Consider the following 25,001-nt stretch of genomic DNA (forward strand, 5'->3'; position numbering starts at 1 on the left):
CTCGCCCAAGACCCCCACTCACTTTCTTATGAATCAGTTCACCCACTGATGTCTTTGGACTGTTGTTACTATTTTGTTGTGTTCTTAAGTCCCACTTGTGAGAGATCACTCTATGTCCATCCATTTTCTCCCGCCTGACTTCAATCAGCATAGTTCCATTCATGTTGCTGAAAGTTTTGTTCTTTCTTAGAGCTAGTTAGCGACTATATGAAATATAGTTTATATAGGTCATATATGTGACTATAAGTTATATATAGCTAAGTTTATATATAAACACATGTATAAACATATATATGTGGTAATTATATATTTCTAAATAAAGGTAGTTACTTCAATTTTGTGAAGCTGTTGAGCAGATTTTGAAAATAGAAGAAAACTGCTAAATATATCTGAAATTTAGATAATCTCTGACAGAGACTAATGGTGATACTAAAATCACCATTCTCATAGTATTGATGAATATACTTTTAGGTGTCAGCACAATAAAAACATAGTTAAAAGAAATAGAATATATATATAGAATATATATATATAGAATATATATAGAATATATATATAGAATATATATATATATATATATATATATATATATATGCTCATTCATTCTTGGTTTGGGGGCCATAACTAGAAGTACTCAGAGGTTCTCCTGGCCCTGCACTCAGGAATCACTCCTGGCAGGGACCATGGGGTTGCCGGGAATTGAACTCCTGGATAAGCCATATGCAAGGCAAACTTCTATAGGCCATACTATTTCTCCAGCCTCATTGGGGAGGCTCCATTAGGAACAAAGGCTGTGATAAGACAAGACAACATCCTAGCTATTCTCCTGGAGTAGGGTAGGGTGTAATTTGAGAAAACACAGTAAAAGTAACTTTATAGAGACAAAGTAGGAGGATCACCTGCTCTCTGTCATCAGAAGATCCATACATTCCGCTTAGTGTGTTCCTCTCTCTTGCTCTCTACTCCTATATCCTGAATAAGCTTATCATCACTATTTATTTTATGTCCTTCCTAAATTCTTGTCTGCGAGGGTACATCGCAAGCCTACTAGCTTTGGGTGAAGGGAAGGACTACTTTTCCTGCAAAAACAAAGTCCTCAGTGCTATATGAATTCCACAGCTCCCCAAGAAATGTCTAGTAGAGTTCAAGTTGCTGGTCAGATGTAAATACCCTAGTGCAGTGGTCGGCAACCTGCGGCTGGCGAGCCACATGTGGCTCTTTACACATTTTAATGCGGCTCTCTGTGTGCCGGGAGGCCGCTCCTAGCCTCTGTCTTTGAGACCCTGTGTGGCTATCAAAATAAATTTCAATCGTGGTTTTGGCGAGATTTGGCTCAGTTGAAAAAAAAAAAAGGTTGCCGACCACTGGGCCTAGTGCATAGGTGCACTTGGACGACTCCATGAGTTCTGACTTTCCTAGCACTTACCTTGGTGACAAAGGTGGGTGAAGTAAAAAGTAATCACTCATCTTTTTTTTAAAAATGTATTTAAAGAAAATACATTACATAGTTGACACGATGATCATAATACATTTATTTCAGGAAGAACAAGGGCAAAGTTATTAATAGAAAGAAAAACTAAAGAGATGAAAGAGAAAGAAGAAAAATTTTAGTAGCAAGTATATTTTTGAAAATTATTGAGTCATCGATGAACTCATTAAAGCCCTAGCTGAAGGTTAGTAAGTTTTTTTTTTAAATAATTTTTATTTTTACCACAGTGGATTAAAAATCTTTCACAGTAATATTTTAGGTACATAGTGACATTGAATCAGGGGCATTACCACTGCCAATGTTGTCCTCCCTCTATCCACCCGTTCCCAGCATGCATCCCATATCCCCCTTCTTTGCCCCCTGAGCTGCTAGTATAAGTGGTTCCCTCTGTGTCTAGCATGTTGTAGATTGGGTATTGATTCTGTTGTCATTGACTTTGGATTTGGTGTTTAAGTGAGATCATTTTTTATTCGATGTTCATTTGACTGTTTGGTTTTTGGGACCCTCTATTATTTCTCCTCCAATATTTGAGATAGAACAAGATGGTTTAAGTTATGTGGTTCTTGGTTAGAAGAAAAAAAAGGGGGTGCAAAATCAATCAAGCAAAAAATGGGAGGAATCCTTCTAGAGACTATAAATATCAATTTAAGAGAAGAAAGGGAAAGGAAAAAACATAAGAATACAAAAAAAAAAAGAAAACCCCAATCAAACAAACAAACAAAAAAAACCCCAAAAACACCACAGCAATAAGCACAACAGCAATAAAGACAATGACCAAACAATAACCATAGTCCTGAGATAAAAACAAAACAAAGCACAAAAACAGAAAACCAAAAACAAGCAACAACAATAACAAAAAAAATAATTTGTGTGTGTGTGTTTTTTTTTTGGCATAGGCACAGTAAATATTGGGAAAATTAGAAAGGGAATTCCCATGGCCTAAGAGATACAGGGTTTTTCTGCCCTTGAAGTATGCTGTCATGGGAATAACTACAGGCTCCGTACATGCTCTTATTCTCTCCCCTAGGTTCGTTTGCGATGTCTGGAAACATTTTGCTCAGTCGTGGATGATAAAATCAGGCCTCTGTAATTAGAGATCTTGATTTTTACACAGGTCATAGGATGAAGCCAGGGTAGAGTCTTTCTTTATGGTTCTAGAATTTCTGTTCTATCACTGATGTTTTAATAAGTCTTTTGTAGTTCTTGGTCTTGAGTTTTGCACTGATCCTAGGGCAAAGCCTAGGATAGTCTTTCGTTATGTTTCCAGAAGTTCTGCTCAGTTGCAGTTATCTCAGTCAGGCCTCTGGAATTAGAGATCTTGGTTGTTGCACAGGTTGTAGGCCAAAGCCTAGACTAGAGTCTTTTTTATTGGTCCCAGGATAGGTTCTGCTCAGTCATGGTTGTCACAGTCAGTCTTCTGAAGTTAGCGATCTTACCTTTTGCACAGATCAAAGGATGATGTATCTTCTTATTTCATCTTATCGTTAGGTGATGAGGTAAGATAAAGTTGTTGCCATTTCCTCATTGTCAGGATGTCTTATCAAAACTGGCACTTGTTGGTATCACTTTGGTGATTTTGGTCTTTCTTGTGCTTGGAATTCTTTACCACTTTCCTCCACTGTCCCCTTATGCCTGTAAATTTTCACTAGTACACTAACCTATTTTAAAGTTGTGTTACCCAGCCCACTTATCAGTATAATTTAGGTGGGACTTCTGGCACAGTCAAGACTTATCTCTTCTTGAATTTTTTTTTTTTTTGCAGGCCTCCTCATGAGCATCTTCATGAGCTCGTCATTCTTTTGATTGATGATTCACTCTCTGAATCCCTCATTTGCATTTCTCAAACTTGCGCCACTTTTTTCCCACCTTTCCCTGGGATCATTACATGGTTAGTGCCTATTTCAATCTGTAAGTGTCACTCCACTATCAATACATCCAACACAGCAGGTGAAAAGTAATCACCACAGTTCCCAAGCAGGAAATGGAAGCCAGGCCCTAGAGTTGTCATTTCAGGATTTAATGAAAGAAGCCTGTGTCAACTTCTGATTTTCTTGTTTGATTCCTGGTATTTCAGGAGCCATCCCTGAGGTAGGAATAATCTCTGAGCACTCCTGACTGTGGCCCATTCCTTTCATCCCCAAACAACAACCCTCCTCAGATGACTAGCAAACTACAAGTATGAAGAAGAGTATCTGGAGATTTTGAAGCATTCCACATCAAATGTGAGCTGAACTCTACCTGCTGATCTACTCAGGACAAACATGTCACCTGGCCTCCAGCTGGTGCTGTGGCCATCCTGTCCTTGGAGGAAGGCCAAGCCTTTTTGTAGACGTGTGCTATGATGATAAAGAAATGATCCATTATGGTCTGCTGAGCTCTGAAGGGCTTCTGCTGCTGAGCTGTGTGATCCTCTCTGCCTCAGTTTCTTTCTCTTTAAAACAAGGATCACAATAATACCAACTTCTTGGAAGGATTTCTGGGCAAATGATATGTTTCCTTGAGAAGTTTGACAAATAATGCATAAGAACTCAGTAAATGAGAACTCTGGAGTCCCCCAGAATGTCTGTGGTGCCTCATTTATCTGAAGGCACCAATACAATCCTAGTGGCACTGCCATTGTGGGGCACAGCACAAAGAGATTCAGAATTGAGTTCAGGACTAGAAAGCAGAGACACCCCACACCACCCTCCTCCAGCCAGTTGCCCTCATCCTAGCCTTCTCCAAACTGATCCATTTTAAGGTTTTCAGAAGATGGCATGTGACTCAAGGGATCAGCTACTGGGGGAACTTATTGTTCATTCTGGCAGCTACTGGCCTGCAGCCACTCTTTCTAAAATGCCCATTTATTTCTCTTCTTAAAAGTTTTTCATGCGGGGCCTGAGAGATGGCGCAGCAGCAGGGTGTTTGCCTTGCACGAGGCTGACCTAGAATGGACCGCGGTTCAATCCTCCCTTCCCACGTTCCATATGGTCCCCTAAGCCAGAAGCGATTTCTGAACGTATAGCCAGGCGTAATCCCTGAGCGTCACCAGGTGTGCCCCCCAAAATAAAAGTCTTCCGTGTATGTGTGGTATATAAAATAACTGGATGAGGGAATGCAAGGTTTGAAAGGATGTGTGTGTGTGTGTGTGTGTGTGTGTGTGTGTGTGTGTGTGTGCGCGAGCACGGCGCCTGTATTGGCCTTGGCCACAGAGTATGGGGAAGAGGACAGAGAAGGAAAGAAATGGAGGGGAAAAGAGATAAATAGGAAACACCAAGTACATGGGTGATATAAAGGGTCAGCTACTATCTAAATTACAGAGTCAACAACACTGAAAACTAGAGATTCAAACTTCAACAACCAAACTGAGAAACATGCCTGTCAAGGAGATAATCTGATGGGTGGGAAGGAGCCAGGTAGAAAGTTGACCCTTCAGGATGGTGGGATCCCTGCTTAAACATTGCATATCTAACGTCCAACTATAAGTAACTGCGTACATGTTATTTAATAAAAATTTAAAAATCAAGAGAAAAATATTTATCACTGTATTAAGGAAAAAACAAAGCTCTTCTGCAATCCTGCAGACAAGCCCATCACTTTGAAAAGGCATCTGCCATCTTTAACCTGCCAATCAAGTTCTTTGGGGGCTCACCACTTTCTCACCTGATTTCCCTTGGTTGTCAGTGAAGGAACCAGACATCCAAAGGTTTCAACACCACAAAAAGTGTGCCAAATATATGTCCACAAAAAGCAAAGTTTGAGTGAATTCTGGCCACGTGGGTGGTGGGGTGGTGGGGTGGTGGGGTGCAATTGCCCAGGTCCCTCAGAGCCCCCCCCCCCTTTTTTTTTTGAAAAGAGGAGAGATCGTGTAAAGGAAAACGGGAGTTTTGCAATTAAGGGTGTGTACCAAAGGTTTCTGGGAGGCAAGAGGTATAGAAATGGATTAAGGAGAGGGGAGAGTACTGGATTAGGCTGCACTCATCCGGGTGCGAGGCAGACGCTAACCTGCACTTTGGATTCTTGGCAGGAGGCTTCTGGGAACAAATTCGCTCTTGGTCTCCTTGGGAAGCTGTCCCCAACCCAAGAGATGGGAGGAAGGCGCCAGTTGAAGCTTTCGGCCTGGAGACATCGAGGTCCAGAGCCCAGTGTCGGGGTGTGGCACGGGCTGCAGATGGAGCTTCTGCATGTGGAGTCTAAGAGAAAAGTAGACTTGTGCTTCGAGGCGGAAGCCCTAGGAGTTTGCTTCCAAATTTTCCACCTGCCAGAGGATAATTTGATTAGCTTTATTCGCTTTTCCCCAAAGGCAAAAGCCTCTGCAGGGGATGGCCTTCAAGAAACTTCCAAAGGAAGGCGAAAATGATTATTCTATTTGAAACCATTTCATTGATAAATATGCTGAAGAGTGCAACCAAGGCTTGAGAGGAAGGAAGACTGCCCTTAGGGGCCCGCCCATAGGGCAACTAGCAGCACTTGCTGCAGAGAACCCAGCCTGAGAAAAAACCTGAAGATCCCCCCACCCCCACCCCAGGACGACCCTTTTTCCCTTCTCACTTGGGGGATCACAATGCCTTAGAGGTGAAGAATTCGGATCACATGCCATTGGTTTATAAACCACATAAATTCAACATAAGACATTCAAATAAAAACACTCGTGTTTAGACTGGTGTAAAATAAAAGTAATCTCGCTTTATATTATTGATTAAATCATAGTTTTGTAGTTTGAAGCAAGGTGTTGGTAGATAATGGTCATGAAGACATTACTTTAGATTCACACGCCATATAAAGAGTTACACATGAAGGGTTTGATTTTGAAAAGTTCTAAGTCTGCTATTTTGGCACAGCGCAATATTTAAGATTGATTACTTTTACTTAAGAAGAACACGATATGATACATGATACATGAAAGAGCTGGGGTGTGTCTCAGTATGTAGATCTTCCTGGGTTTTGGTAGTTGGGGCTGAGCATAAGTTAGCTTATGAATATGAATAACTTAGCTTATGATATCTGGGAGAGTGAACTAAGATATTTTAAACTCAAAGGACATTCATGTTGATTTAGTTTAAAGGCTTCATTTTCTCCTTCATATTAGGAAGTGGCTGTATATCAGGGCAAGTTATTTTCTTAAAGTCATATAATTACACATTACAACTTTCAGGTCTCAAAACAAATCTAAAATCTCCACTTCATAACAGAAGTGATACCATAATATATTCTTCAAATATGAATCATATGAATCAAAGTTATCAAAGAAGATAACTACATGATAATATTTACATTTCAGACTTAAAAACTCCTACAACAATAGCTTAATAAAAAAGTATATGTTGACAATATATTGGTTAGTGACAATGTGTTCAGGTTAACACAGGGAAAACAATGTTTGCAAAAAATGGATGGCAGTTCACTGGCATAGTAATTTCATTTATGAATTACTCTTTTATGTTGGTAGTGTTTTCAACCTCATCACTTGAGCTAATTTTTTTCCACAAAAAGTTCTCATTTGATTTCCAAAGAGAAGTCTGTAGTTCCTCTTTTTTTTTAGAAGATGTACTATGGGGCACTTTTTCACACAGAGTCTCTATTACTGCCAAGTCAGTGAGTTGACTGAGACTGTCGTCATTCTGTTCATTCAAGATGTCCCAGAAATCTTTTGATCTCTGTTTTGTTTTTTTCATGGGTCCCGAAAGAATTTTCTTTGGCAGCTGTGTGGAATTGGTTTGGTGACTTTTAAAGAGGTCTTCAAGAACAGAGGTATCACCAAGCAAGTGCTCCACAGAAGTGTTTTCTAACCCTGCATTTTCTATTTTTTTATTTTCTATTTTGAAAAGCTGTTCCTTTCTTGGAACGTCTGTTCTTAAGGCCTGTTGGTGTTTCATGGTCCCTTTAAACTTTCTCTCATAAGCTTCAGTTTTATTACTCGGGGAACAAGATGGTACATTTCTTTTGGAAGCTTGGCTGGCATTCTCACTATCAGTTTTATGGTTAGATTTTTTAACTTCTGCAACATTATAAAGATCTTCTCTCCAAGAACCATTATCTTCGAGCTTTGATTTTCCCTGATAAACTTCTTGCTTGCAAACTGGAGATTTTTTTTTAGCAGAATCTTTGTGTGATATAGTTTTGGATTTTGAAAACTTATCTTTTATAAGAGATTCTTTTTTTACAAACTTATTTCTACCTCTTGCTCCTTCCTCATTGGTAAATTTAGTAACTTTTGAGGCAGAATCCATTAAAAATTCTTTTATCTCCAAATGCTGAGAAGCATGAAAATCTTTCAGCATTTTCTGTCGTTCTTCTGAAGTGGCATTAGCTATACATTCAGCAAATTCCTTTACAGATGATAAGTTAAAAGAAGCCATTTCTTCAAACTGCTTTCTGAAAATATAATGAATAAAACCAGTGGTTATTTTTATTGTATTATATTTTTAAAGAACTCATCACACACAAAACAATGTGCTCCAATTCATTTAGCATATGCTATAATAAAATTGCATTAAAATGTGACCTCTTTATGCTATTAAAAATATTTTAGTTCATGAAATCAGTTTTTCAAGTTATTTCTATTTATACCATCAAGCCTTTCTGGAACATATGGGATTCCAGAAGGCTAGGTAATGGCTTAACACAAGAGCAACCATCTTGCCACCAGACCACCATTTTGCTGTTTGTCTTCCTCAAAACAAATTCCATGAATAACCCTGTAATTGTGACCAGTGATAGACAACCTCCTGAGAAGCATTCATTAAAACTATAACACCAAGTAAACATCAATCAAGACTAAAGAGAGAGTTTTTCTGATTACTAACTAACCTTGAAATTGTAACTATATTCCCCACTATATCATGACAAATGTAACCTGGAATAGATAACTGCTTATCTGTTTGCACATCTGCTATGGGAGTACGTGTTCCACTCTTTAAAAGGCTTGGAAGATCAGGCTTCTGATCAGAGCTATGTAATTTGGGTCTGGGGCCCCATGTAGTTGGCAGCCAGCAAAATTCCTTAAAATTCTTAAACTTTACCTAGGACTCTGAATCTTTTTGTGTGATCCTATAACATCTAGTCTTCTAGTCAGCACATTGAAAGCTAACAAGAGAATCATAATTTCAATAATCTATTTTTATATCCACATTGAATTTAAGTAAGATGAAATAAAATTTTAAAGGACCTTAATAAAGGGGCTGGAGCAATGGTGCAAAGCGCTAGCCTAGGACTGACCGCAGTTTGATACTCTGGCATTCCATATGTTCCCCCAAGTCAGGAACGATTTCTGAGTGCATAGCCAGGAGTAATCCCTGAGCATTACTAGTGTGGCCCAAACCCCACCCCCCAAAAAAAGAACCTTAATATATAGAAAAATGTTCGAAGGCTAAAGTAATTTTTCTTCCTTTTTTCACTCCTACCACAACACAAATACAACAAAAACATTTCAAACAACTTTTTGATAAACCTAAAATAAGAGATGACCCAAATTCCTTCTGCCATTTGCTGTGCCATGCTGACCTATGACCCCATAGTTGTCACCTCTGGGAGAGCTGCTTTTGATCCCATCTAATCTGAATAGTGCACAAAGAAGTTAGGCTGCATGGCTGCTAACAGGATAAATTTTGATTAGAATTCACTTCAGATTTTAATTTGCTTTCCTCATTTTTGACCTTTAAAATAAATGTTCTCAAAAATTATAAAGAAAGTATAAGGCACAGCCAAGGAGTGTTAGTTACTCTGCGAGCAAAATTTAATAAATTCATACATGCACTTAGGAAAATCTAAAAAATCCAAAAGAGTGGTAACAAGTGTATCAAGAGTAGTTAATGCATAAGAAGTAAAATAAAAATTTCTCTTGGGAACTAAGTAGGGAGAGGGGTGAAACATAGCTAAAATCATCATCTCTTTGCTTAAGCTTTTAGAAGTAAAAGTAGAACTGAAAACCTCAGATGGTCCTGAGTCTGGAGACTTGTGTAGACTCTTGATTCTCATCAAGTGGGAAAGTCAGCAAGAAAGTGGTGTCAGCACTTCACTGAGTCAGAGGGACAGGGATAAACTTAGAGATATCCAGACAATAGAGATGAGGATTAGGAAGACCCTGTCCATGGTAGGAAGCTTGCCACAAAGAGCAGAAAGTGCAGTTAGAGTAGAGAAGGGTCTACTATGAAAGAGACATGCATAGCACTCCTTCATTAACTGTAGTGCAAACTACAATGTTGAGAGAGGGAGTGAGAGAGAGAAAGAGAGAGAAATAAAATGTAAAATGGGAGGATGAGTGGGAGGAAGGGGATATCAGAGAGGGTGGGAGGGAAACTGTTGACATTGATGTGGAAATACACATTGGTGAAGGTTGTTTTTTACATTATATGACTGTTAATTATGAACAACTTTATCTGTGAAAAATTACTATAGTATGTTTGTAAATGGTGTTTTGTAAATATCATTCTAACCTAAAACTTACCGTATTTTCTGGCGTATAAGACGACTTTTGAAACAAAAAAAGTCAACCGAAAATCGGGGGTTGTCTTACACGCCGAGTATATCCCGAAAAATGTTTCAATATGCCGCTAAACAAAAATTGTCTGAATATTGCCACAAAACGAATTTTCCAACTCGATCCTGCACCAATCACTGCAAGGCTGCTCGGACCACCTCTCTAACTCAGCCAATCCAAGCAGGCTTTTTATGCATGCATGCAAATTAGACAATGTTCTGGACCTGAATCTACACTGTCAAAAGCCTGCTCAGATTGGCCAGAGTCAGAGAGAAAGTCTATGACAGTATAACCTTTGAACCTTTGCTTGTTGTGATTGGCTCACTGTGGTACATACAGTTGCAGCACAGGAATGTTCTATTTGATATAGCAAATATAGGCCTAAACCTATGTTTTAACTGCAAAATTAGGGGGTCATCTTATATGCCGGAAAATACGGTAATTTTACATATTAATTATTGAATTTCATTTCATGAAGAGTAAGGCACTGTATGTGCTATGTTTGTATCAATGCACAACACTAGTGATAACCAAGACAGTTTTTCAAGAAATGACAGGAGTGTTGATTCTACAATCATGAAATGCTAATTTGCATATAGGAAACTGGAGGATTGGAGGAAGATGGTTGAAAGGGAAAACCTTTGGGATCTAGGTGGAAGGAAGTTGATACTCCGGTGATGGTATGATGTTGTAATGATATATGCGTGAAACTATCAGTTACTGTAGATCACAGTACCTTACTGAAAATTAAAAGAAAAAAAATACCTTATAGCTATCTCATCCAACTCCTGCCCTACCAATTTCTTTACCTAACTTCCAAAGTCTCAATTCTATGTTAGACTCCTTACCCAGGGTCATATACCAATATCATTATCATTCTTTAGAATTCAAACTCCTGAACTAAATTAAATCATCTCATGCTTGAGCTCAATTGCTCCATTACCTTTAAGACAACAAGGCAGCTATTGAATTTGGCTTCATAAAGTTCTCCCTTCACTGACTCAGACTTCCCTATCATCATCAGCCTTTCCAACTCCAGCTTAGGTATAACTGGAGAATTACTTCTTTGAAAATTCTTCAATTCAATTTCTCTGAAAATTTTCTCTGAAATTTTTCTTTCTTTCCATATTGAGTCATTAAATTAACCAAATCACTATTCTGTGTCTGCAGTGTGTCAGCAGAACTGCTCTCAAGTGGGGACCAAAAATCACTTAAGAATTTTCTCTCACTCAGTTTCTTTCTTACTTTATAAAGAATTTGTTTCACAACTACACTTTTGAAATTTCTTTTCCTTTAACATGACTTTAAATCCTAGTTGAGTGGGCCAGAGAGATAGTATAGCAGGTTTGCTATACAAACAGTAGATCTTTAGATCACAGACATCATATGGTCCCCTAAGCCCTGCCAGGTGTGATTCTTGAGCAGAGAGTTTTGAGTTAGCCCTGAACACAGCCAGATGTACCTATTTCCCTAAAAAAAAAAACAAAAAACAAAAAACAAAAAAACAAAAAAAACAAAAAACTGCTGAGCATATATCATTATATCTGTCTATATCTTCATCCCTGCCCTTTTACTGATTCTATACCAGTGTTTCCCAAGTAGGTGATATTTGGGAGGCTAGGGAGACAGGGTGTTGAAATAATACAAGGAGTGTAATTTTTAAAACAATGGGCCAGTTCACTTTCCCTCAGACCATTGGAGGGCCGAACTATCATTTAAAAGAAAAAACTATTAACAATAGTGGCCCTTAGGCAGTAGTTTGAGGACCCATGACTGAGACTGGGAGGAGGAATTGAGAGACAGAAAAGGGGGGAGTTGGAGAGTACTGCACAAATGCCACACATGCGCACTGTGGGCTCAGTACGGAGTGGGCAGCTAGCAGGGCAGGCCGCTACAGCAAAAACATCCAGTGGGGCGGGGGCCTATAAATGTCCTCGGTGGGCTGCACGTGGCCCGCGGGCCGAAGTTGGAGGAGCTCTGCTCTAGGCAAGGCCAACATGTGGCGGGCATGAAAGATGGTCCCCAGGAAGGAGAAAGTGAAAACTCTTTTTAAGCATTCTCTGGACATGACCTGCAGAAGAGCCCTTACTGGCGCTCAGCAAGAAATGGCCACCCCCCCCGCGGGAGGAATGAGGCGCTTTATCAAGCAGTGCCACTGGCCTCCTGTTCTTCATCTGTCTTAAAACACTGAACAACACACCACTGTCTCCTGGCCTAGGAAGCCCGCCTGCTTCCATGATAAAATATTCCTTTGAACCTAATTGGCAAAGCATGTATGTAAAGTAAGTATCCTGCCCCTACTCCAATAAACAAGCTGTGTCTCTAGGTAGCTGCTCCCAGAGGCTGCACCAGTCCTCCTCCAGCCCCTCACTGCCATTGCCACCCTGGCGAGTTGTGCAACTAGTCAGGAACGAGATGACAACACCAACATATGTAGTAGATGCTCAATCAATATTAAACTAATTAATGCATAACGTTTGTACAGAAATGAAATAATTTTTTGTTTTTGCCAATTTAGGAATTAGTCTTTTCAAAATATCGCGAGTATTTGTACTTTACTTTTTAAAAGGTACAAATTCAGATTTTTCTCTGAAATACTCAAATGACAGCTGTGGTTAGAAATTAAATACTTCTTATTTAATCAAACAGCTATGTTTCAAAAAAAAATCAAACAGCTATATTTCCTTTGAGAATTACTCAAACAATTCAACAGTATTACTGATAACGGACCTGCGGATTCCCTTTGGTGTTTCTCCTATTATGAAGGTAGTTTGCTCAGTATGGTAAATTTCTTTTTTCTTCTGGCAGACAGGATGTAAAAGATAAATGGGAAGTGAAATATTTTCTTCATTTGATTGTTGGTCTTTCTTTATACGTGTCAATGTATCTACTGTTCGTTGTTCTTTATATGTCTGGAAAAAGAAATAAAAGGATTGAAGCAGTCTAAAAGTCTGAAAGAAAGCAAAAATTCCATTTCCTACAAAAGCTTCCTCCTTTCCTTCACCCCTCCTTTGTGCTGAAGATGGAATTAGTACAGGCCAATCCTATACACCAAGCCACACCCTACTCATCCTAATGTCTTAATTTCTTTTTTTTTTATATGTTTGTTTGTTCATTTTGGAGCCACACCTGGAGTGCACAGAGGTTCGTTACTCCTGGTTCTGAGCTCAGAAATCACTCCTGGCAGGCTTGAGGGACCATATGGGATGTCAGGTGTCAGGGATCGAACCCAGGTTTGTCCCGAGTTGGCTGCATGCAAGGCAAAAACACCCTACTGTTGTGCTACCACTCAGGCTCCATATGTCTTAATTTCTTAAAAAAATATATATATATACACAAAATTATTTGCCTAAGGAAATATCTATCCCATGATTCTGACTTTGGTTTTCTTCACTTGAAATTGAACAGAAATTGAACAGAAAAGGAGAAATACTTAAAGGTGAATTTATCCAATAATATTGAGTTAATTACAATTAATTTGAGCAGTGGTATATTTCCTCATAACATAGAAGCAGTCTGTGCGAACTGAAAAAGTAAGGAGTGTCTTTCTTCTTTAATTCACAATGCAGTAAGCCTACAAAGTAAAGTTTGAGGCTAGAGATGTACAGAGGATAAGGTACTTGCCTTGCATGTGGCTAAACCAGATTTGAATCCTGATACTACATGGGTTCTCCCGATCCCTATCTGGTGTCACTGCTGAGCACAGAGCCAAAAGTATGTTCTAAGTACTATTGGGTGTGATCTACCCTCTATAATAGTAAGTGGTAGTGAAGAAGCAGAGAAATTGAAATTCCATATTGCTGGTGGAAATATAAAATGATGCAATTACTTAAAATTTAGAATTTCAAATATACTAGACACAATATGTAAAAATAAATCAAACGGAACCTTTACCTTATGCCATTACAAACATTAACTCGAAGTAGATTTAAGAGCTAAACATTAGAGCAGAATCCATAAAAATAAATGTTTGCAGGAAGCTATCTGGTCTTTCCTTTGGGGGGGTTATTTTTCTTATTAATTAGGTTTTTATTTTAAAATAATTACTTTATTTAAGCACTTTATTTGTGGTTGCAAAACTGTTGAGTTTTAGTCATCTCCTACCACCAATGTCCTCAGTTTCCCTCTCTTCCCCCCTCCCCACAGGGATATCATGCATATCACTTTATCCCCTTTTAGCACCCATTATTTGGGGGGGGGGGCGCACACCAGGCAGTGCTCACTCAGGGTTGCTCCTGGTTCTGCGGTCAGACTCTTAGCTCAAGGGACCATATGGGATGCTGGGAATAGAAACTAGGTCCATCCTGGGTCAGCCGCATGCAAGGCAAATGTCCTACCACTGTGCTACCTCTCCAGCACCGGCACCCTGTTCTTTTTGTTTGTTTGTTTGTTTTTGAGGGGCACACCCATTTGTTGCTCAAGGGTTACTCCTGGCTAAGCGCTCAGAAATTGCCCCTGGCTTGGGGGGGGACCATATGGGATGTCAGGGGATGGAACTACGGTCCTTCCTTGGCTAGCACTTGCAAGGCAGGCACCTTACCTCTAGCGCCACCTCTCCAGCCCCAGCACCCAGTTCTTATCCAGAGTGATTAGTTCCAACTATCATTGTCACAGAGGACTGACCATTCACTACCCTAACTGCATCCACCATAACTACCTACCATAGACTGGTCCTCTTGATCCTTATCTCTATTGTCTCTGGCTATTACCATATTATCTTTTGTTTTTCTTATATCCTATAAATGAGTGAGATTATTTTGTCTATCGTTCTCCTTCTGACTAATTTCACTTGTATAATAATCTCTATAACCATTCATATATAAGTAAATTTCATGACTTTATTTTTCCTAACAGCTGCATAGTATTCCATTGTATAGATGTAACAGTTTCTTTTTTCACTCATCTGTTGTCAGGCACCTGGATTGTTTTCAGATTCTAATTACTGTAAATTGTACTGCAATGAACAGAGAAGTGCAGGGGGCATGAAAAATATTTTTTAAAGGATGCACTCATCCTCCTGATATTTTTAAACTGCTAAAGTGAAAGCAATTCACCACAAGCAGGTAATCTTAGAAAATTAAGACTGACTTGTTATAATGGAAAAGTAAAAAGTTTATTACAAAGACTTTAAATCTTCTCAAATGAATGGAAAACAAATGAAGAAAAACCACAAGAGAAACAGAAAATCAAAACACTATAGGGATTTAAGTTGCCTACTGCCAAAGTTATTCTATTTTTAAAAAATCAATAAAATGTATTAGTCTCTAAGAATCTCAACAACCTAACATCATATCTCTTAATCTGATAGTTATTTTTCTATAAAATTTCATAACCCCTATGTGCAGGATTCTCAAGATAACAAGGCAATAGGTGATTCCATTAAGTAGCCATGTCCAATTGATACTACGGTTTTCATAGAGGAATACAATAATATTTGAGAAGGGCTGGTGAGTGCTTAAGATTCTTTAAGTCAATATCTAGAGTTAATGAGCATTCAATGAGGCCTTATATCTCTAATCTTTTATATAGTTACTTAGAAGGCATTACTTGAAAAGGTTATTTCATTATTTGGGATCTTCTAACTGGTTCAGAGAAAATATTCAAATAAGTTCTACTCATGTATTATGCAATCATAACAGTCCCTAGATAAAAGGGTCAGAATCATTTTTTCCTAATAAGCAAAGATTATTTTAGCCAGCAAGTTCATATGTATATTATTTTATTATTTTTATTTTATTCTATTATCCTTTTTATTTTGTATTTATCCCCCCTCTACTTTGTCTCTCTCCACCCATTCGCCTTTTCCTTATTTATCTATAGTCCCTACCAGTGGCCACTGGTTTCTCTTTTATTGGGTCTATTCATCAGTGTTCTTTCTTTTTTCTTTTTTCTGATTTTTCGGGCCACACCTGTTTAATGCTCAGGGGTTACTCCTGGCTACACACTCAGAAATTGCCCCTGGCTTGGGGGGACCATATGGAACACCGGGGGATCAAACTGTGGTCCTTTCCTTGGCTAGCGCTTGCAAGGCAGACACCTTACCTCTAGTGCCACCTCGCTGGCCTCAGTGTTCTTTCTTTATATCACACATCTAAATAAAATCATTAAATACTTCTAACTTACTTTACTTCACATCATTCTTTCAAACTTCCATTTTGTCAGGAATGGAAAGACTTCATTTAATTTTTTTTAATTTTTTGGCCACACCCAGTGATGCTCAGGGGTTACTCTTGGTTATTTGCTCAGAAATTGCTCCTGACTTCGGGGACCATATGAGACATTGGGGGATTGAACACAGGTGTGTCCTGAGTTAGCAGCGTGCAAGGCAAACACCCTACTGCTGCGCCATCGCTCCGACCCTGACTTCATTTATTTTAATCACTAACTTGTAATTCACTATCTAAATGTATGCATCCTCTTTATCCAAGTATCTATTGATAGGTACTTCAGTCATTTCCTTAGTTTAGATTTTGTAACTTATGCTATAATAAGCATTGGGGTGAATATACTGCTGTGTTAATGCTTTTGTATCATTCTGCTAGATTCCCAAAAGTGGGGTTGCTGGATTATACTGTAGCTCCATCTTTAAAATCTTAGAGGACTCCATTGTATTTTCTAAATAGTTGCACCAATTCACATACCCATTAACCTATAGTTAATGTGTTTGTTTATTTCCTTCCAAATACAAATTTTGACATTTCTTATGACAAATCAGCTAGATATTAAGGAGGTTATACCATATCACATTAAAGGAATGGACCTGAATGCATATGTAGTATTAAATAATAATTAGAACAATAAACATTAATATTTCTTTAAAAAACTGCATGCACTTCCACTAATATGGAGACATACTATGAGAAAAATATACCACAGGTTCTCTTAGCCTCTAAATAGAAAAAACAAGATAAATGTATTATACTTGCAAGTATATATATATATATATATATATATATATACACATATATATATATATGCTTAGAATTAACAGCTCTCCTTTTCTTATTAGGTAAAGATATTCTTCAGAAATGCTATACCATCTTTCTAGATTAATCCTAATTCTAAGAGAAATAAAATATTTTTTACGACAATACTGGTTACATAATTTCATACAAAAATTTTAACTTCTACTAAAATTGCTTTAAAGAATAATTTTCTTCTATAGAAACCATAACATTAACATCCAGTGAGGTAAAATGAAAAAGAAATTATAGAAAAAATGAAAGGACTATGAAAAATCCCATCTAGTAAGTTAATTCTATTACATGGTGAAACCATAAACCTTACTTACTGGACTACTTAATAATCCAGTCATTTGTGAACAATTACTTTTAACCATCATGTCACTCACTATCCTGAAAAGTATGTAAATGGAATGCTGTATTTCTCCGAAAGTATACTGACTGTAAACAGTCATCTCTCCTTGCTGACTCCCAAAAGCTATGTAAACATACTGCAATCAAATCCACTATAGCTCAGAGAAATCCTTTCTTTAAATAATCTACAAAATGCCAATCTAACACAAAGAAAGAGAAGTTCTTACAAACACAGCGTTTTGTATTTACAGTATTCGCAACAAGTGCTTAAACCTGCACTGGTTTTATAAAAGGGACTCTCTCTATGCTCCCCCATCCTGCCTCAGGCTGACTGCATGCTTAGTTCTCTCATTTACACCACACTGCAATAACATAAAGAAGGGTTTACTATTAATCCAGGTTTTACTACAAAGTGGTCCCGTTATTTCTCTGTCAAACACTGGCAAGAGTGCCAAGTGTCTGTCATCCAATTCAGGGGATTAAGTCTTCTTTTATAGTCTGATACTTGTACCAATTTATAAAAATACAGATATAGTTTCTTAGAGTTGGTCACAGTCTATATTTTGGCTTAAACTCAGGCAGTAGTGGTTAACTATGACAGCTGGCAGGAAACTGAGAGGAGAACATATCCTCCCCCTTTCAGTCACAAGTCCCAGTTGCCATAGTGATTAATCCTTAATTGAATGCTGTCTTTGTGAGTTTTTTTTTTCAGAAAACTTTAAGTAAACTTAAGATGAAAACATGCAGCTGAAAATGAGGCACCACATCACAAACAGGTATAGCTAAATTAAGTGACATACTTCCAATATATTAAAAGAATGAATTAACTCCAATAAAGGTATATTCAATTCCTACAAACGCTAACAATTCTTTTGGTCTGAGCTTTTAAAATACAAATCACAAGTTTTGCCCACTTATTACACATCTCAACTTTTTAAAATAAGGTATCATCTGAAATGGTTGGAACTTTGAGAGTTTGTATTAGTAAGGACACAGGTATAATTAATTGCAAATGTCTTTAGGATAGGTTTTTTTTTTTTTAAACATCAATATATTATCTTCTAAAATGGTAATTAATTTATAAAAGCATAAGATATAAGTAATGAAGAAACAAAAAAGACATCTTAAGCCGCCTAATAAGTAACTGATCAGAAATGCAGATTTATTGATCTGTCAATTAAATGATCAATAATTATATCAAGAGTACTCAGAACAGCAGGATTTCATAAAAAAAAAACAAACTGTGATGCTTGCTATTTCTCTTTTGTAAACTTTGCCATTTGTACTATATTCCTTTCAATTCTGTACAAGTCTCACAGACATAACCCTAATATTCTTTGGTAAGAAAAATTCTTGGAAATTATGACTACTGTTTCATGTAAGAGCACATACAAAAAAGTGGGATTTGTGCTGTTTTCTTCAAAAATGAAGCAACATATCTAAATCTAGTTGCAGATACACAGAGACCACACACACATACACACACACACACACACAGACCACACACATGCACTGGCACACACAATGCACACACACAATCTTTTCAGACAAGTAGAGGTCTCTAATGAAACTTTGATGACAGACATGTAGCACTTAGAAGAATTCTGAACCAAAAAGATTCTGGATGTGAGCTCCAGATGAAAGATGTATCAGAGGTGGGAGTCTGGGGAGTTCAGTAAGTAAGAGCATTAGAGATACTGTCTTTGAGTACGGCAAGTCTTTTGTCTTCATATCACTTCACTTCCTTTCACCTTCACATATTCTCTTTTCCATAACCATAAAAAATTGTTTTTCAGAACTGCAAATCAGTATGTCACTCGGCACCATACTGCTAGCAGTACAGCTTCTCAGTGAGTGACAGGAAGATCTGCCACGAGGCGATGGCATCTCAGTGATTTACTCATCAAAGGTGCTGAATGAAGTAATATTGACCTGACACGATAAAATCAGTGGTTATAAGCAAAAATTTCTTAGAAATTCTAGGAGCTTTGAAATATCATTAATATCTTATGTAGGTAAAATATTAACGTCTCCAGAAACTTGTAATTCAACCATTTTATAAACATACAGTAGAATGACACTGTACCATTCCTTATCTCTGACATTACTGGGGTAGTTTTCAGAAGAAAATTAAATGGAGAATTAAATACATATATAGGAATTATATATATATATAATATCAATATTATATATAGAGAGAAACAATAAAAAAGGATTGGTATGATGGTAGAATGATGTTTTTCTCATTTAAATGTCTTTCAGCAACTCAAGAGATAACATGAATTGGAAGCAGTTACATTAATCAATGAATATGCACAGAAAATAAATCTATCAGAGCCAGAGCGATAGTGCAGCAGTAGGGTGTTTGCCTTGCACACGGCTAACCCAGGACGGACCTGTGTTCGATCCCTGACGTCCCATATGGTCCCCCAACACCAAGAGCGATTTCTGAGCACATAGCCAGGAGTAACTCCTGAGCATCACTGGATGTGGTCCAAAAACCAAAAAAAAAAAAATCAACTTAAAAAAGTTACAAGTAACTTTAAATCTAATATAGACTACTCTAAAGTAAATAAATATAACTTATGAAACACTAAATTGCTTTCTATTTTTCATATGCAAAAAGTTCAAAGCAAAAAAAGTAGTCTGCCACAAATAGTTTTGCTCCTGAAAAGTACAAAAGAGGTTAGGACTCTCAAACAATGCTCAAGAGAGTCACTAAAAGGAGTCACAATGCTCAGGTGTCACTCCTGGTATAATTAGGCCAAAAGCATGTAGGCACAAAGACAAGTAAGGTCACAATGCCAGTGAACAGGGTCTCCAGGAACACCTGCATTGATGTGAGTGGTGAGCATAGTCTTAGATGTCAGACCCAGGCTGATGCTTTCCATGTGTCCCTAAACCTGTGCTGTTCATCACCTTACATATTGTTTGAGAACAACAGTGCTCAGGACTTACTCTGATTCTATGCTCAGAAATCACTCCTACTGGGCCAGGGAAACATATGCAGTGCTGAGGAGCAGATCCAGGTCAGGTGTACGCAAGGTAAGTGCTTTATTGGCTGCATCAGCTACCTCTACACTATTTCTTAAAGAATGTACAAAGCTCAGGTTTGCTAACACCGTTTTTATTTATAATAAGATATGCTTGCATACAAATGTTTCCATATTACTTTTCCTTCTGACGTACTCTATGGAGGAGTTAAGAGATATCAGTACTATTCTGTGGCAGTAGTAGTAGAAAGACCCTTTCATTAAATACTTGCTTGATTTTGGGCACTGCTCAGAGCATTTTATAAGTATTACTGTGTCCTCATACACCTTTCTGAGGTAAGAAATTAAATGATTTAGATTTTAAATACTCATTAATTGACTTTCTAATGATCTCTCAGAGTTGTGGTAAAGCTAGCTTTAAAATTTCTCTGCATCTGGAAGAATACACTTCAGTAAATGGATAATGAAGTTCATCATGTATATTCTTTTTCCTTAAGTTTTAATTAAATTAGGAGGGGAAAAACATGAGGTATGTCCCAGGTTGTACTTTTCTTTTAAATACGGTCATTTTTATTATTAGATGTTTAGTTTTTATTATTCAATGTTTTATTATTTCATTATTAGATGTTTCTTTTATTGATGATAAGTTTACAATTCTGTTTCTCAGAGATTTTTGAATAGAGGTAATAGATTATACCTTTGGATAAATTAAAGAAAGGGGACCAGAGAGAAAGCAAGTGTGTTAAGGTGCATACCTGTGCATCAGAGATAGGCCTGGGGACTTATGAGCAGTACTGGGTATGACTCTGGGGGCCTCAAACACCATATGGTTCTACTCTGCCCCCTCTCCCCCCAGCCTACACATTCAAACAAATGGACTCCCTGGCAAGAAAATCAGTGAGAAGGGTTCTCTGAGAATGCAGCTTGGGTCCAAACTCCCAACACAAAGACACAGACATAACCCAGCCCAAATTTGAAAGACTGAATCTTAATGTTGGAATTTGAGTATCACTCAGATAAAACTACTTATACAGACTATGTATGACCTGCGGCTTTGGTGGCATGGGAATGGGCTTTTGCTGAGTAGTGCTAAAATTCATCTGAGTATTTCACCCCTACCATCATTTAGTCATCCAAAAAAATTTTTTTTTCTTTATAAGAATCGAGTTGGTTTCTGTGTGATGGGAGAGAATTCAGAAACTCCAAGTAAACACCACAATTTATTTCCTGAAATGTGAAAAAAATGAAATAATCATTATGAAGAGAAAAAGATTTCTGATGACATTATACTGTCAAGGTAAAAAATGTTGGGGCTAAAAGGATGAAAAATTTATCAGTACAGCTAAAAGAAGGCTAAAGAAATATTCCTAGAAAGAGCTAATTTAAAGCAAAGTAGGGGGGGGGGCAAAAAAAAAAAAAGAAAAAGAAAGAAAAGTACATTTCAAGAATTTCCATTTTGGTAACTTTCCTTAGAAATATTACAAAGGGGGGCCGTAAAGATAGCATGGAGGTAAAGTGTTTGCCTTGCATGCAGAAGGCTGGTGGTTCGAATCCCGGCATCCTATATGGTCCCCCAAGTCTGTCAGGAGCGATTTCTGAGCATAGAGCCAGGAGTAACCCCTGAGCGCTGCCGGCTGTGACTCAAAAACAAAAAAAAACAAAAAAAAAAAACAAAACAAAAAAAAAGAAATATTACAAAGGGACATTTTATTGGTTCTATATCAAGAGGCTATTCTCAGGTTTCTTTTGTATGCAATTATACAACTGTAAATTTCTTCTCTGATATATTTTTAATATACTAATAATCAGTATTATTAGATTACTTCATCAGCATCTATTCCAGCAGCTTACAAAGTGATCTAATATTTTAAATTAAAATTGATTGAAAATAGCATGGCTTTAAGGGGATGTAGTTTGAAAAACTAACAAAAACTGTCTGCCTAAAATAAAATAAATCATTTTTCTACATGAGTAATTTTAAAGGCAAAAAGCTCAATATTTATTACTTTTGACATTATATTCTCCTATAATACACATTCTGCATGAAGTTATTGTATCATCTTCACATTAGATTAAAAATTTGGAAGGGAAGCTCCAAGATCATATACGTTATTTTTGTACAGCAATAGTTTTGGTTCTTATCTAATAGCAGAAGTTCCTCAGATTCCTCATTTCTTGCAGAATTTTAAGGGAAATATTAAGCAATTCAACATTAGTAGATATTTAAAATACAGCTTTGTGTGTGTGTGTGTGTGTGTGTGTGTGTGTGTGTGTGTGTGTGTCACACCTGGCAGTGCTTTAGGAATTACTCCAGCAGGTATTCAAGGATGCAAAAGATTAAACCTGGGTCAGTCATCTGCAAGCCAAATGGCTTACCTCCTGTACTGTCACTCCAGCCCTATAGATCTATCTTTTAATTCAAAACATCTTCGGTAACTACAGTGCTCCAAATGGGTGTCACATAGTTTTATTAACTTTTTTAAAAATGAAGAATTGGAGCAATAGCTCAATGGTAGGGTATTTGCCTTGCATGCAGCCAACATGGGATGGACCCTGTTTCTATCCCAGATATCCTATATGGTACCCCACGCCTGCCAGGAGCAATTTCTGAGTGCAGAGCTAGGAGTAACCCTTGAGTGCCACCAGGTATGGCTCAACACCCTCCCCCCCCCGAAATAAAAGAACCTAGGAGACTTCTATCAAGTAACTTCCATAAAATGAACTGAAAATTAAAGATATTACCTTATATTGTTCTTACCTTAGAAGTGCCAACAGCTATATTAGCAGGAAGCTGAGAAAATTGCTTCAATTCAAATACATCACGAGCAGCCCAATGACTCATGTGATTTTCAGCTTTGCTTGATCCAATTACATTCTGGTTTGAGTGAATGTAAGCCACTTCCTGAACGCCATCTAGGAGGGAGATAACTGCTGTTTATTATGTGATATACAGTTACGAAGCAATAGGGAAGATGTATAGTGGGTAGGGCGCTTTAACTTGCATGTGGCTGACCTGTGTTCAATTCTCAGCATCCCATATGGTCCACATAACCCTGACAGATGTGATCTCTGAGCACAGTAAGCAGTAACCCCTGAGCACTGCTGAGTGGGACCCAGAAAAACAAAAACAGAATGAAACAAAGAAGCAATGTGGGAGCCAGAGAGTTTAAAGGGCTGAAATGTATTTTGCACATAAGGATCTGAATTTGATCTTTAGCACAACACGGTCCTTTGTACCCCAAAATGATCCTTGAGCATCATGTTGAGAGTAGCACAAGCTACTCTCAATATACCAAGCGGATATGGCACAACAGCCTTCCCAGCAGTGTACTTCATGTATACTGAAACAGCTGCCTTTAAAAAAAAGTGCTATTTTGATGGCAATACTCCCCAAGGCATTATACAGATTTAATGCGATCCCTCTAAAGATACCCATGACATTCTTCAAAGAAGTGGATCAGGCACTTTTGAAATTCGTTTGGAACAATAAACACCCTAGAATAGCTAAAGCTATCATTGGGAAAAAGAATATGGGAGGAATTACTTTCCCCAACTTCAAACTTTACTACAAAGCAATAGTTATCAAAACAGCATGGTATTGGAATAAGGACAGGTCCTCAGATCAGTGGAATAGGCTTGAATACTCAGAAAATGTTCCCCAGACATACAATCACCTAATTTTTGATAAAGGAGCAAGAAATCCTAAATGGAGCAGGGAAAGCCTCTTCAACAAGTGGTGTTGGCACAACTGGCTAGCCACTTGCAAAAAATTGAACTTAGACCCCAGCTAACATCATGTATGAAGGTAAAATCCAAATGGATTAAAGACCTCGATATCAGACCCAAAACCATAAGATATATAGAACAACACATAGGCAAAACACTCCAGGACATTGAGACTACAGGCATATTCAAGGAGGAAACTGCACTCTCCAAGCAAGTGAAAGCAGAGATTAACAGACGGGAATATATTAAGCTGAGAAGCTTCTGCACCTCAAAGGAAATAGTGCCCAGGATACAAGAGCCACCCACTGAGTGGGAGAAACTATTCACCCAATACCCATCAGATAAGGGGCTAATCTCCAAAATATACAAGGCACTGACAGAACTTTACAAGAAAAAAACATCTAATCCCATCAAAAAATGGGGAGAAGAAATGAACAGACACTTTGACAAAGAAGAAATACAAATGGCCAAAAGACACATGAAAAAATGCTCCACATCACTAATCATCAGGGAGATGCAAATCAAAACAACTATGAGGTACCACCTCACACCACAGAGAATGGCACACATCACTAAGAATGAGAATAAGCAGTGTTGGTGGGGATGTGGAGAGAAAGGAACTCTTATCCACTGCTGGTGGGAATGCCGTCTAGTTCAACCTTTATGGAAAGCGATATGGAGATTCCTCCAAAAACTGGAAATCGAGCTCCCATATGATCCAGCTATACCACTCCTAGGAATATACCCTAGGAACACAAAAATACAATACAAAAACCCCTTCCTTACACCTATATTCATTGCAGCACTATTTACCATAGCAAGACTCTGAAAACAACCAAGATGCCCTTCAACAGACGAATGGCTAAAGAAACTGTGGTACATATACACAATGGAATATTATGCAGCTGTCAGGAGAGATGAAGTCATGAAATTTTCCTATACATGGATGTACACGGAATCTATTATGCTGAGTGAAATAAGTCAGAGAGAGAGAGAGAGAGAGAGAGAGAGAAATGCAG

The 25,001-nt window shown here is 37.9% G+C and overlaps 1 protein-coding gene across 1 annotated transcript in view; it reads right to left on the bottom strand.

Annotated features, from left to right (window-relative positions):
* Positions 1 to 6,791: 6,791 nt before the first annotated feature.
* The window catches only part of ERCC6L2 (ERCC excision repair 6 like 2), a 65,527-nt gene continuing 47,317 nt past the window's right edge, over positions 6,792 to 25,001 (bottom strand). Inside the window, exons 17-19 of the mRNA XM_049772309.1 lie at positions 23,015 to 23,169; positions 12,678 to 12,859; positions 6,792 to 7,843 (exon numbers count right to left, since the gene is read on the bottom strand). Coding sequence (XP_049628266.1) covers positions 6,898 to 7,843; positions 12,678 to 12,859; positions 23,015 to 23,169 — 1,283 coding nt within the window. The 3' untranslated portion in view covers positions 6,792 to 6,897. The remainder of the gene's footprint in view (positions 7,844 to 12,677; positions 12,860 to 23,014; positions 23,170 to 25,001) is intronic.

The sequence above is a fragment of the Suncus etruscus genome, chromosome 4 (assembly GCF_024139225.1).
Source record: "Suncus etruscus isolate mSunEtr1 chromosome 4, mSunEtr1.pri.cur, whole genome shotgun sequence".
Taxonomy (NCBI): Eukaryota; Metazoa; Chordata; class Mammalia; order Eulipotyphla; family Soricidae; genus Suncus; species Suncus etruscus.